The sequence below is a fragment of the Mastigoproctus giganteus genome, chromosome 1 (assembly GCF_048544385.1).
Source record: "Mastigoproctus giganteus isolate SK-2022 chromosome 1, ASM4854438v1, whole genome shotgun sequence".
NCBI lineage: Eukaryota > Metazoa > Arthropoda > Arachnida > Uropygi > Thelyphonidae > Mastigoproctus > Mastigoproctus giganteus.
The window spans coordinates 119322308-119338065 of record NC_143575.1 but is presented as its reverse complement, the minus strand read 5'-3'; the positions used below and the strand labels follow the sequence as shown (position 1 = coordinate 119338065).

The window sequence follows — 15758 nt, the reverse complement described above, 5'->3', positions numbered from 1 at the left end:
GGTTTCTAGGTAGTTTAAGAGTTGGCAGTTAATTGATTTCTTCATTACTTTAGAAAGAGTAGAAGTAATTGCAATAGGACGATAATTGAATGGCTGGGATTTGTTACCCTTTTTAGGAACTGGCTGCATATGAGCAAATTTCCAAGTAGAAGGAAAACCTTTGGAATAAGAAAGTGAAAAAAGGCGGCAAAGAAAAGAACAGGAGTAAGTTCAGGAGCACAGGTTTTGAGAACTAGTGGCGAAATACCATCCGGAATTAGAGCTTTCTTTGCATCGAGATTCGTCAAAATTCTTCTGACATCCTTTTGACAGAAGACCACAGGAGGCATTGAATGGATCGTGTTGGGAATGGTGGGAGGTGTTTTTCCAAAATCATTAATACACGAGTTGAAAGAAAAATGGGATGCTAGCAGGTCAGCTTTATCCTTGGCTGAAGTGACAATAGAACCATCTGGTTTTGACAGAGGTGGGAGCAGCAGAGATGGGCAAAAGTTGTGGCTTTGGCAAGAGACCAGGATGCTCGGTTATCATTAGGGCAAGAAGCAAGTTTTCTACTCTTAAGTCTGTTCAAAATCTAGTTTGGACTGATTAATAACTGCTCTACAATTGTTGTGAGCTTTGGTGTAGGCAGAAAATGAAACTGAAGAATTGGATTCATACGTATTTTCTGAAAATTAGTCTCTGGAAGTTCAAGTCTAATGTCAACAAATATCTTCTTTCGTCTTCTCAACCTCCAACCCAAGCACGGCACTAAGTGCAATAGGCTCTAATACCTCTTGTGTTTGGGGTTTTCATAAAAAAAAAAAAAAAAACATGTTACTATTAATAAAGGTGCTAGTATGCCATACCATTGCGTAATGCCCAAAAAAAAATCACCGATAATAAGAAAAGGTGGAGAGGACATGTTATGTGAAATAATGAAATTTTTGGATATAACATACACCTGGCAAGATTATACCCACCTCCTTGACATAGCGTGGCCTCAGCACGCTATGCATACACAGTGCTCGGACTCCCTCCAGTCACTAACTGGCAGAGTAGAGGTAGCAAGATTATACACTAGCTGATTTGACCAATAGACTGTGTCTGGTGAACTATTTAGTTGCTGGCCTGTGAACTCCGTTTGAGAGCTGTACCCTCGAAATGTAATGGAGTTTGGATCTTGCGATGATACCCATCATAACTTGAAAGACATCTATCATTTCGTGTAATGGTTGCTGGAGCTGTGCTCTAGAGACTAAACATGCATTTTCCCACTTTGTCTCCAATAAGCAGTGTGGTGTTGATGCCCACTTCAGCCTCTGCTTATGCTGGTTCACACCCAGATGGTCACCTCCATCATACTACTTGCTGTATTTCAGGACTTGCATATAGGGGTTATAACTATGGTTTCTAACAGTAGTTTCTAACAGTATGGTTTCTAACATTCTCTGCTTCCACCATGTAGGTGCAAGCAGAGAATTCGGTTGCTTCAGAACTGGACATTGTCAAATTCCATTCCTCTTGACTAAAGTCTCACATGAATATCACCTTGGTTTGCTATGTGAGAGCTTAAAATTCCCAAGTAGCAAGCCAAGTTTGTCATACTTGAGAGAATATGCATGACAGCCTTAACTACCATCAAAGTTGAATAACATCTGTGCAGGTTAATACAAAGAGGCAAAAATGAATCATCTGTTGGATACCTGGGCATACTTTTATCACAGGAAATGACAATCGGAATTTGTTGTAAAGAATGCTGCCGGTCTCATACCATCAGACGTCCAGACCACATGATACAATGAATTAAAAAAAAATATAGCGCCTATTGATTTTACAGGAGCACAAAAGCAATAAACTGCTTCAGATTAAGAATGATAACTAGTAGTATGTATTAAATCTAAAAGGGAATAGGAAGGAATGGATTGGGCATAACCTGACTCATAGCTACCTATTCACACATGATGATCTTCCACTACATCTGTCAAACCCAACTCACAATAAAAGCGGATCATCGAATGCTCATTATACCTGGGAGAATTATAAATATCTTTCTCTTCTCATCTGTGTTCCTCTAATCAGCTAATTTAGGCTTATCTGAATCCACCTATTGAACAGTCCAAATCTGTACCATCTAAGACTGAACTAGTGCATCGCCTTGTTTGCTGTTGCATGAATAAATCATAGCTTACTCACCTTATACACTAACTTCTCATGCAGGACTGAGTCAAATGCTCTTCTGAAATTCAAGTAAACAATGTGAAAATTATTTTCAATATCCAGCTCATGAGAGACCAATCAAAATATCCAAACAAGTTGGTTAAACGGGCCTCTGCCCTTAACATAACAATATGTGGTTCCATATGAATTCCATTCTATCCTATCTGTATGATCTTGTGTTGTACTCTTGATCATTTACTTCTTGATTTTTTCAACCACTGAAATGTGTGACCAGTTAGTAGTTACTCACTTCACTCTTAGATCTGCCTTTATGTATTGGCAGTGTACTGGCCCTTTTTCAGATCAAGGGAACCTCATCTCAGTCTACAGTAAAGTAATAGTATTAGCCATATAGTACTATATGGCTAATACTATAGTATAAGGAAGACACAACTAATACTATAGCGCAAGGAAGCCACAGCCTTTTGCTGCACTGGCAAAAAAAAAAAAAAAAAAATACAAGTAAATATGAAAAAAGAAACTATATGTGCTTCCCTTCTCACACAGGTAACTATCCACTTGGCCTTTGAATTTTTTCAAACTGTCAGCCTCAACTACCTGTGAGGGCAACTTGTTCAGCAATCAACAATTCGCTGGCTAAAATAAAACTTCCTATAATCTAATCTAAACCTCAATTCCTGTAGTTTGAATTCATGAACCCTAGTTCTGGAATTCTTTATAACATGCATAGTGTGCATTGTGTTAGGGTCAGGTGCCACTGGTGGTTTCCCACATCTGTGCCATATGTACGCTGTGAAGAAATGCAGTACTACTGTAAATGCCAAAAAGGTGATCTGGTTGGTCTCCGCCAGGGTCAACTGAGCTTCCTAGATGGAGACCAATTAAAAAAATAAAATAAATAAAAATAGATAAAAATAAAATAAATAAAAATAGATAAAAAATAAAATAAATAAAAATAGATAAAAATAAATTATAAAAAAAAAAATGGTGGGTGAGCAAATCCTACCCTACAGGACGGTTAGCAGGTAGTCATGTCTGATTGAGTTCGGTCAAGACCATGGGTGCCATGTCCATGAAGGTTGTTTTCAGTTAGGGAGTACTGATCCAGTCCTGTTTTTGTCCACTTACAGAGGGAAGAGAATATCCTTTAGCGATGAAACTCAGAAGGCCAGTTATCAACTGGGGCAGTTGCCTGTGCAAGGCGTGATCTTCTTACAGCAAACAGGTCCTGGGCTTGTTTGTTTGTTATTTGGTTTTTAGGAGCATTAGCAACTAAGGCCATATTGCTCCAGGATATGTGGTAGTCATTTCCTGACCTTTCCGCATCCTCCGTATTTGGTAGTGATGGGCTCGAACCCCAGTCTAATCAAGAAGCGTGTGCTACGCACTGCTGCTCCTTCCCACCTGGCTATGGAGGCACCAGGTCCTGGGCAAACCTGGTAAAAGCTAGGTAATATTCCTGCTCAGTAATGTACAGCTATCCTCTGTCCTGTGGGAGATCATGTATTTTGGAAATTAAACTGCATCTTAATTCTTCATAGTGAGGACACGTATAAACCATATGATCCCAGTCCTCTTCCTGGCCACAGGAGCAGTAGGGGTCCTCCTTAATATCCATCAGGATCAGCTTCTGTTTGATAGATCCATGTCCAGTAATAAGATATGTAGCATGGAGAGTAGGAGAGGACCAAGAGGGAGCTTCGGGGAAAATTATAGTGACCTGGGAAATAAATTTCTTCGTGATAGGTCCTTTGCCTGTGTCCCTCCCCTCTTCATTCATTTTACTAATCCCTCTCAGAGCCTTATAAACATCGATCAGGTCACCACTGAGGTGCTTGGTGGCCATGCTCTTTAGCCCACATAATAGGAGTCTTTCCTCATACAGTGGTCCTTCTGCAGAATCTCACCATTCAAGTTGCTTGCTCGTCTTTGGACCCTTTAAAGAAGCTCAATGTCATTTTTTCAGATGAGGCCTCCTTACTTGAACATTTACGCCTTGATTTTTCCTTATTCCAAATGTGGTCTTACAATTGGCTTATACAATGGGATTATGACCTCCCTATCTCTACAGGATAATGTTCAATAAATCATCGATAGGACACAACGGAATTTCTAGACTGCCTGTTTATACTGTTCAGAAAACTTCATATCTGCCTGTATTGTAACTCCCAGATTCCTTTCTTTCTCCACTGTTTTTAAATTCAACCACACCAACTGTATAATTTATTTGTGGGTTACTATTCCCCAATCGCATTTAGCAGAATTAAAATTTAGCTGTCACTTCTCTGATCATCTTTGAAGTCTGTTCAAGTCATCCTGAAGGAGCACTGCTTGCCATTGATCATTAACGACTCTGCCAATCTTTACATCATATGCAAATTTTGACATCACGCCTTCTATCTCTTCATCGATGTCATTTATTAAAATCAGAAACAGCAGTGTTCCGTTCCACAAACCGATCCTTGAGGGACCCCATCCCTGACATTACACCAATCTGAAGAATATCCATTAATCACAACCCACTGCCTTCTGCCATGCAGCTATCCAGCAATCCATCATAGAATTTTAGAAGTAATCTCAACCTGTTCAGGCTTATATAGTAATTTGTCATAAGGGACCAAATCAAATGCTTTGCTAAAATCCAAATAACCTATGCTGAAATTATTCCCTATGTGATTAATGGATATTCTCCAGATCCATGTAACGACAGGAGTGGGGGTCCCTCAAGGTTCAGTTATTGGACCACAGAGTAGAATGACTGCTTCCCATATGTAGTACTTTACATTTGTCAATGTTAAACTTCATTCACCACCTCTCAGCCCATCTGCTCAACTTTTCTAGATCCTGCTGCAGCAGCAGCATGCTGTCATTAGTGTCCTTAACAACCCTACCAACATTTGTATCGTCTGCAAACTTGGACATTAAGCTTGATATACAATCATCAATATCATTTATAAATACAGAAAGCAACAATGGACCCAATACTGAACCCTGAGGGACTCCACTAATAACATTAGTCCACGAAGAGCAGTGTCCATTGATTACCACTCTCTGTCTTCTCCCGCTCAACCATCACTTTATCCATAGCAGCAATTTGCCTCCAATGCCACACTGCTCCAATTTGTGCAGCAGTCTTCCATGTGCAACAGTATCAAAAGTCTTTCTAAGATCCAAATATATGATATCAAAGTTATTCCCTGCATCCAGTTCCATTGTGACCAAATCATAGTATCCAATCAAATTGGTCAGGCAAGACTTTCCCTTAACAAAACCATGCTGTGTCCGAGCTATAACTGAAGTCTTGTCTAGATGATCTTGCTGTGCTTCTTTAACCAGTGCCTCCATTAATTTTCCTGGAACAGAAGTTAAACTAACAGGTCCATAATTACTTGAGTTGCCCTTTGATCCTCCTTTGTGAATTGGGGTCGCATTTGTACATCTCCAGTCCATGGGTACTCCCCTGAGTCCAAAGAAGCTCTCATAATTATGGCTAAGGGTTTGCTTACTTCCTTTGCTGCCTCTTTTAATATAACTGGATAGATCCCATCCTCCCCATGTGCCTTTTTTATGTTTAGCTTCAACTTCTCTTCCACTTTCCTCTCAGTTATTACAAAATCACTGCCAGAGTTTAACTCACCTCTGGCATTCCACTCCCCGCATAACTCCTCATGAGGGAATGTAGATGCAAGATACTCAGTTTATTAGCCACCTGGGCAGGATCATCAACAGTTGAACCATCAATATCTAGTGGATCAATCTGATTCATCCCTTTCCCTATAGAGTTTAGATAGGTAAAGAACTCTTTGTTGTTTTTTTTTTGCATCTTTGCCAAGGATTTCTCATAATCTGTCTTTGTCTGCCTAATCTCCTTTGTGACTTGGTTACAGACCAGCTTATATCTATCATAGGCTTCCACATGTCACCCATTAATTTATATGTATCCCATGCATTTTTCTTCTCTGCCACATGTCTCATTAGTTCATCTGACATCCATTTAGGCCTAAAGTTTGAACAATATTCCTTAGTTGGTATGTAAAGCCTAGTAGCTTCCAAGATAAATTCTTTGAATGCTTCCTATTTTAAATTTTCTGTTGGTAACATCATCAGTTGGTCCCACCGTGTAGAATTTAAATACTGTCTAAGACCACCGTAGTCACCTTTACAAAAGCAAAAACCCTTCCCTTTACCCCTAATGGTAGTTACTTCTTTGAGTAAATCCCACTTCAGCACACTGTGATCACTGCCACCTAGTGGTTCCTTTATCTGCCGATCTTAATGCATGAAGAATCACTACTGATAATCAAATCAAGAGTATTACTCTTGATTTGATTATCAGTAGTTGCCTATCATTATCAGTAGTTACTCTAGTTGCCTCCCGAACATGCTGATGTAGAAAACAATCATCCAATAAATCCACAAAAGATTTGCTTATGTGTGAGTGACCAACTCACAAATTCCAGTTAATATCTGGGAAATTAAAATTCCCCATTATAAGACTCTCTGATTTACTGGCCCATTCTATTTCCCTGTACAGTTCCTTATTATACTCATCAGAGTCATTAGGCCTATAACACACTCCTACTCTCAATTTTGATCTCCCAATGCTTATGTCACACCAAACTGACTCGACATAGGACTGTCCAGCGATGTCGACTGGCTTCACTTCCTTGGATTTTATGTGTTTCTTAACTAATAGTATAACCCCTCCTCCCTTCCTATCCTGTCTATACTTCCTTTGGGGAGTACAATGTGTACTCCCCAAATTGCAGTTCTGCATTCCTTATATCTGTGTGATACCACGTCTCTGATATCCCAACAATATCTGCCTTTGATCTTCTGAGCAATACCTCATATTCATCAAATTTATTTACCGAACTCCTAGCATTGGTGTACATGCAAGTATACATGCATCTGTTCCTATTCTTAGCTACTCTAACACAACCCATGTGTTTACTTGTACCTCAATGACTCCCAGCAGTCTCTGAAATACCCTGCATCTTGTTTTTCAGGGTGCTACTTATTCCAAATGAAGAAGTGCAAGAATCACTTTCACCTCTGCCAGTGGCTACTGTTAATCTATTAGTCCTTGTATCCCCCCCCCCAAGCTAGCAGTTTTCTAACCCACCTAACACTGCCCCGATAGCATCAGCAAATATTCTTGCACAATCTTTCCAGGGCGGAATTGATCGACAAGGCTCTCATCATATACTCCCTCCTATCGTGTCTGGCCAGAATTGCAGACACTTTCAAATTCAACCCTAATTCACAGCTTTTTTCCATCAGTGACCTGTACTTGTTAAGTAATTCTGCGGGTCTCCTACTGTTAATATCATTAGTGCTAATGTGTACAACAATATCACCCTTTGTGCCTTTAAAAGATGATATCTTCTCTACAACGTCATAAACCTTTGCCCCTGGCTGACATACTCTGGTCCTATTCCACCTATTCTTTTTACATAGCATGTTCCCCGTTTCCCTGACAATAGAGTCACCAACAACTACTAGTTCCTGTGGGAGATCAGCAGTGGTTAGAGATCAGCAGAATGGTGAGATCAGCAGAAGAACAACCATATGAGGAGAGACTTCGACTATGTGGGCTACAGAGATTGACAATTGTTTTCTTATCAACCAAGCATCTCAGGTGACCTGATTGAGGTTTATTAGGCTCTGAGAGGGATTAGTAAAATAAACTAAAATAACTAAAAATAAAATTTTGTGATGAAGATGGAATTCTAACTGTTATAAAGAATTCAAGAACTAAGGTTCGTAAATTCAAATTTCAGGCATTGAAGTTTAGATTAGATTGAAGGAAGTTTTCTTTTAGCCAGCAAGTCATTGATAACTGGAACAAGCTGCCCTCGCATGTAGTTGAGGTTGACAGTTTGAATAAATTTATAGGTCCACTGGATACTTACCTGTGCGAGGAAGCATATAATTTGTGTTTTCTTATCTAGTTTTTTTTTTTTTTTTGCTAGTGCAGCAAAAGCCTGTGGCTTCTTGAACCATATGGATGTTATGGATGGAATTTAATTTACCCTATCACCCTATCACCAATAATTAATACATCATCTGCAATATCGCATGAAAAATTTGGTTTTGGGAGCGAAGGGGTTTAGTAATTGGTTTTCAAAGGCAGCAAGGTAAATTTCAGAGAGTGGCCAGATATGCCTAAACCCATTGGTTTGGTTTGGTTTTTTTTTTAGGAGCATTAGCAACTAAGGCCATATTGCTCCGGGGATAAGCGGTGGTCATTCCCTGACCTTTCCGCATCCTCCGTATTTGGTGGTGACGGGCTCGAACCCCGGTCTAATCAAGAAGCGTGTGCTACGCACTGCTGCTCCTTCCCACCCGGCTACGGAGGCGCCCCAACCCATTGGTAGGCCATATACCTGTTCATATATTTCATTCCTGAATTGAAAACGTTTTGCCCTAACTAAAAGGATGGTTAATTCTAGAATACTGTTGATGTTAAGGGATGTCCGATCTTTAAATGTAGGGTCCGTTACTAGTAACGCCCGCATTTTTGCAACATGTAGTCAACGTTTACGTTAGCGTAAAGAGATACAATGTCATAGGATGCTAATATGCCTCCGTCTGATTTATTAGTGGTATTAATTTTTTCGTATGCCTGGTTAGTGTTGTGTACTCTAAATTCTGATAATCTCATTAATGGTGATATTTTTTTTTTTACAAGAAATGCTGATAGGTTGGCAAAAGTTCATTTTTTGTATGAAATTATGGGCCAATGGGGTGATTTATTTTATGTAGTTTAACTGTCCCAAATATATGTGGTAGGACATTAATATGTTTTGCAAGGTGCATAGATCAATTTCTTTTTGGGCCCTAAGCCGTCTGAGGAATTATTAGATTGATTTTTTAGTCTAGGGATTGTGTAGGTATTATCTATTTTATAGGTGTCCTCTTCAGAATCTCTTGGATATTTTTGATGTATGTGGATTTATCTAAAATTACTATTGTGTCACCTTTATCTGCTTTCTGAATGATGATGTCATTGTCTTTCCTGAATTTTTGGAGGCTCATTAACTGTTGTGTATTCATGTTGGGGAATGTTCTAATGTTTTAATTAATAATCCTGTTTGTTTTGTGCATTAAGTGATTCTTATCAGGATGATTCTCTAATTTCGTTTGGAGCTCTACTATACTGTCTTTTATAGAGTAGTGATAATTACTGATAGCAAAATTGAACCCATATTTGAGGGCAGATAATTGTGCAGGTGCGAAAGATTTTGAAGATAGGTTTACAACTGATGTTGGTTTGGGTTTATGTGTTCTGCGTGTGAAAAATTCCGTGATATAAACAATATAATATACCTTGTCAACAAGGATGCAACACGTGCTACATAGGTAGTACCACCACAAAATATGGAACAGCCAATACGAGAGCATACTATCATTATAATAGTTTCATTATTTTAATCATGACCCATTAATAGATAACGAAATTACACTAATGACGCTTAAATCGAATAATAAGATATTCCAATATGAAGCCCTTGCCATAGAATGGTTTTGCCAAAATAGATCATACGAAATTCTAAACACCAGATTACCTACGAATCTATCACCAATATGGCAGCTCAAACGAATCAAATTCCCACGTGTTTAACGCGATGCATCCTGGGTACTTTAATACTATAAATTTTCACTTATAACTTATGTCATTTATCAAGTGATGACAATGACATCGAAAGCTTCACGTCCAGCTCTTGGCTTTTCAACACGCGAATTTTCATACAGTTTCATAAATGACAACCAGGAAAAGGTGGTACACTCCCTCTTCCTAGGGATATGTTTTTAATTAATTAATCTATTAATGTAATGGAACTTTTGTTTACTCTCTTTTTACTTTCCTTTCATGTAATTTTAACCTTTACCAATTGTGATCCAATTGGTAAAGTGATCCAATACAGATCTCAGAGGTGAATACTAAGATAATATAAGATAATAAGAATACTAAGATAATAATCTTTGCTAAGGATTTAATAGATAATCAAACAGTACTTCAAGCTTAAGCTGCACAATTAATCAATCACTAAAAAATTATATAAATAAAAAATTAAATGAAAATATATAAATGGTACTTAATGCTTTAGGTCCTAAGATTTTAACCATGTAGTTAAAATCTTAGGACCTACAGCATTAAGTAACCTGTTTTCACATAAAACATCTTTTGTGCATACAGGATACACACATGCTTTTTTAAACTAACATATAGAACATCCTATATGTGTGATCACTCCAATAAATTATGCTGAAACTCGTAAGTCCATGCATTCCTAACATGAGGGACACAAAGCAGCAATTATTTTAAACTCCTAAGGCACAGTTAATTTAAAGAAATATTTCACTGAAGATCAGTACTATAAAATAATAATAAAACTACAAGAAAATAAGTTGTGCTGACAGTAAGGGAAAAAAAGTGTGTGTGTGTTATAAAGAACATACTAATATTACCATACAAAACAGCATTACACAAAAGGAACACAATCACAGAATTTAAAAATTATCATTCATTTCAACAGCAATTGCTTACCTTAACCACTCCATCAAATCCAGGTATACAGTTTACCTTTGCTTTATTAGCAATTTTCTTACTTTCTATTTTATCACCCATAAAATGAATGGCCTCTGAGTTGGGACCAATGAAAGTTATTCCTTCTTGACTCTGAGGAGAAATTCATTTAGAAAACTTTTATATTCTCAACTTCTAATGGAAATTTGTAGAAAAGTGAAGGAGATTAAAATATAACTTTACACCTTAAAAATAGGAACATAAACAGGAATAACATATTTTTCTTTTCACAGAAAGCTTTTCTGAGAGCTACAATCTCAGAGCACAGCACAATGTGCTGTGCTCTGAGATTGTAGTTAAGTTAGTGATAGTGTTAAGAGAACAATTATTAGTTTTAGCAGATGCTTTTTCTCATTTAAGATATGTATTTTGCCTTCTTTATGTATATGCAGGAAAGATGTTTTCGATTGATTAAGCATTTAAATAAGTGGTTATAAGTAGGGAAATAAATACTAATAATTATAGTAAAAACATATTTTCGTTTCAAAGCTTATCGCTTATGAGAGATGAGAGATATATAGATTTTTTTACAAACTCATCACATGGAAATGTACAACCTAATGAATGAATTGCTGAATTAACAAACAAAATGGAATTTTTTTTCTCTTTGTTAATTTGATCAGAGCTGCCACATGGTATGATGACTGAAAGCAATTCTCGTAGTTTTATACCCCTTTCACACATTTCAAACACACTGCTTTTTTTTTTTTTTTTTTTTAATTAATTTTTTTTAACTCCAAGGTATTAGAACCCATAGGACTGAGTATTGTGCATGGACAGCAGATTGAGAAGATGAAAGATACTTGTTGACATTAGACTTGAATTGCTGTAGATTCTAATTTTCAGAAAATGCATATGAAGGAAGACTGTTCCAGAAAATGAAAGAGGTATGAATGAATAAGGAAGAAAAAAAGTTGGTTCTGTGAGTTTGAAATTGGACAGTAAAAGGCTGTTGACTGTTGTTGATCTACAGAAAAGGCATGCAGCAGAAACAGAATGCCTATGAGACAGAATGGAAAAACTTTCTTAGATATGAGTCATTAATTAATCTAAATGCCATCTTTTGAATGGAATCTAAAAGCCTGAGAGAGGTTTTGGGGGCAACAACTGGGATGTTGCCCCCAAAATGGCTGAAAAAAAAGCCAAAAATTAGGGTTGAATTTGAATGTGTCTACAATTCTGCCGAGACACGATTGGAGGGAGTATATGATGAGAGCCTTGTCGATCAATTCGGCCCTGGAATGATTGTGCAAGGCTCAAAGGGTAGAATTTTTTTCAGCCTGGTCTGTACTTGTTAACAGAAGGGACTGCTTCTACAGGGATTGGATACACTTAAATAGAAAGGGTGCAAGAATATTTGCTGATGCTATTGAGGCAGAATTATGTGGGTCAGAAAACTGCTAGCTTGGTGGGATACAAGGACTAATAGATTAACAGTAGCCACTGGCAGAGGTGAAAGTGATTCTTCCACTGATTCTATTGGAATGAGCAGAAGCCTGGAAAACAAGATGCAGGATATTTCAGACTGCTGGGAGTCATTGCAGTACAAGTAAACACATGGGTTGTGTTAGGGTAGCTAAGAATAAGAACAGGTGCATGTATACTTGCGTATACACCAATGCTAGGAGTTTGGTAAATAAATTTGATGAATTTGAGGTATTGCTCAAAACATCAAAGGCAGATATTGTTTGGAATATCAGAGATGTAGTGTCACATAGATATAAGGAATGCAGAACTGGAATTTGGGGAGTACAATGTGTACAGAAAGGATAGACAGGATAGGAAGTGAGGAGGGGTTATGCTATTAGTTAAGAAACACATAAAATCCAAGGAAGTGAAGACAGTCGACATCGTAGGACAGTGCAGTGTCGAGTCAGTTTGGTGTGACATGAGCATTGGGAGATCAAAATTGAGAATAGGAGTGTGCTATAGGAATAATGACTCTGATGAGTATAATAAGAAACTATACAAGGAAATAGAGTGGGCCAGTAAATCAGAGAGTCTTATAATGGGGGATTTTAATTTCCCAGATATTGACTGAATTTGTGGGTTGGTCACTCACACACTAGCAAGGCTTTTGTGGATTTATTGGATGATTGTTTTCTACATAAGCATGTTTGGGAGGCAACTAGAAGAAGTAATACTCTTGATTAGATTATCAGTAGTGATTCTTCATGCATTAAGAATCTGCAGATAGATCACAGTGATCTATCTGCGAGAGACCACTGATTATGTCTCTCTGTCTTCTCCACTCAACCATCCTTTTAACCATTGTAGCAACTTGCCCTTAACGCCACACTGCTCCAATTTGTACAGTAGTCTTCCATATGCAACAGTATCAAAAGCTTTCCTGAAATCCAAGTATATGCTATCAAAATTATTTTTTGCATCCAGTTCCTTTGTGACCACGTCATAGTATCCAATCAAATTGGTCAGAGAAGAATTCCACTTTGTTCAGGAACAAACCCATGCTGTATCTGAACTACTGCAGTCTTGTCTAGATGACCTGCAATGCTTATTTGACCAGTGACTCCATTATTTTTCTTGGAACAGAAGTCAAATTAACAGGTCTGTAATTATAATTATCATGTCATCCTTTGATCCCCTTTATGAATTGGTGATATATATTTGTACATCTCTAGCATGCGAGGACCTCCCCTGACTCCACTGATGCTCTCATAATTATGGCTAGGTGTCTGATTACTTCCTTTGCCTCCTTTAGTACAGCTGGATAGATCCCACCCACCCCAGGTGCCTTTCTTATGTTTAACTTCCACAATTTATCCTCCATTTTGCTCTCAGTTATTATAAACTCATTTAACTCCCTGTTAGAGTTTGATAAACATCTGGTCTTCCCCTTCTTGAATAACTCCCCATTTATGAATGTAGACGCAAAATACTCATTTAGTTTGGCAGCTATCTGAGAATGATCATCTACAGTCAAACCGCTGATTCAAATGGACTAATCCGACTCATCCCCTTCCGTCTAGAGTTTATATAAGTAAAGAAGTCTTTACTGTTTTTCTTTGCATCCTTTGCCAAAGATTTCTCATAATCTGCCTTCTCTTGCCTAACTTCCTTTGTGACTTGATTACAGATTAGCTTATATCTACCATAGCTTTCTGTGTCGCCTGATAATTTGTATGCTTCCCACGCATTTTATTTTTTTTATCTGCCTTGGGTCTCATTAGTTCATCTGATATCTAAGATCACTTGTTCCCAAATCAAATGCTAACAGAAGTACAGCACTTTGATGTCAACTTGAATAAGTTTTGCACAAATAAATTCTATAGGAAAGAAGTCCTACCAGCTCACTCAAATCCCAGAAGCTATATGAACAAGCTCGTACTCCTCTTCACACCATCTGACAGGCTTTCCTGTACTACAAAAAAATTCATTTGCTAAATGTGGAGACAAAGTCTCACCATATCCACACGTCTTTAAACAAGAGTGCATCAATGAATATTCACATAGAAGGTATGAGTGCCATTCTTGTATATTATATATATTGTAAATATATATAACCTTACATGATGTAGCATGTAAATGCAGTTAACTCTAGCATCACATGAGGAATCTGAAATAGCATACAAACATGGTATAAAGGGTAACGCCCTAATATGGATTGCAGACTTTCTAAGAGACAGAAAGATCAGAGTAAGATATAATGGGGCCTACTCCAGGGACAGAAGAACATGGCAGGGAGTCCTGCAAGGCTCTGTTCTCAGTCCCCTGCTCTTCCTGCTATACACTAATAACGTCCATCAACATATAGACGAAGACACCAAGATTGTATGCTATGCAGATGACATAGCAATATGGCATACCAGCAGAGACATGGCAAAATCAGAAATATCCATAAACAGATCACTAAAAGGAATTGGGCAAGAGAACTGAAATTACAGATAAATCCCCATAAAACTAACCACACAGTTTTTACCACAGACAGAAGCCGCAGAAAGAACTTTAACCCAGCTATCGCTATAGACGGCGTGCCCACTTCAAAAATGGGTAACCCAAAATATCTGGGTATAACCCTCGACACAGAACTACGTTTCACCAAACACATTGAAAATAGCTCCAACAGAGCACTGAAGAAGTTAAACATCCTAAAAAGCTTATGCGGTACGAACTGGGGAGCAAATCCGAAAACACTTAAAACAACTTATACCTCACTTATCAGGGCTAATTTGGAATATGCAGCACCAATATGGGCGCATGCTTCTGAGTCTGCACTTGGAAAACTGGACAGGATCCAAGCAAGAGCAGCCAAAATAATCATCGGGGCTGTTTCGTCTACAAACAACACCAAAGCAGAGCGGGAATGCGGCCTTCAGACACTCAATCAAAGAAGAAGATATCACACAATTAAATTCACTAATAAGGCTAACAGCAGAGACATTGATCATATCTCCTGTAGGACCTTTATAAATTGGAACTGCAGGTCAAGACTCAAAAGGTCATCTACCATGAAATACGATAAGGAAATCATAGAAAGTCTTGATCTTGAACTCACAAAATATGACATACTTCAAGAGCCTACCTTACCATCTTGCATCCCCCAAAATACCACAATAAACTTGGATCTCGTGGAACACTGCACAAAAAAAGAAATCGAGACCACTGTCAAAGCTATAGGAATCAAAACAATTGAGACTTATTCGAGGCGTGACTTAGTACAGATGTATACCGATGGATCCTCTGACGAGACGATCCTCAAGGGCGGAGCAGGCATACACACCACCCTGACAAATACTACAAAAATGCAACAAAGCATAGGTGCAGGCAGCATCGCCTCTAACTTTACATGTGAGCTAAGGGCAATCCTTGAGGCCCTAAATAGTTATATTTCACTAAGAGACATAGACAGAGCCAGAGGGCTTGTAATCTTCTGCGACTCAAGAGCGGCCCTGCTGGCAATAAAACATGGACGCACAGGACTCACACAGGACATTCACCGACATTTGGAGACAGTTCATCAATTGGGAAAGAGCTGCACACTACA

The 15758-nt window shown here is 38.2% G+C and overlaps 1 protein-coding gene across 1 annotated transcript in view; it reads right to left on the bottom strand.

The window, feature by feature from the left end:
- The window catches only part of LOC150091114 (propionyl-CoA carboxylase alpha chain, mitochondrial-like), a 1103107-nt gene that overhangs the window by 777496 nt on the left and 309853 nt on the right, over positions 1–15758 (bottom strand). Inside the window, exon 6 of the mRNA XM_090381963.1 lies at positions 10715–10846. Within this exon, the coding sequence (XP_090238089.1) occupies positions 10715–10846 (132 nt within the window). The remainder of the gene's footprint in view (positions 1–10714; positions 10847–15758) is intronic.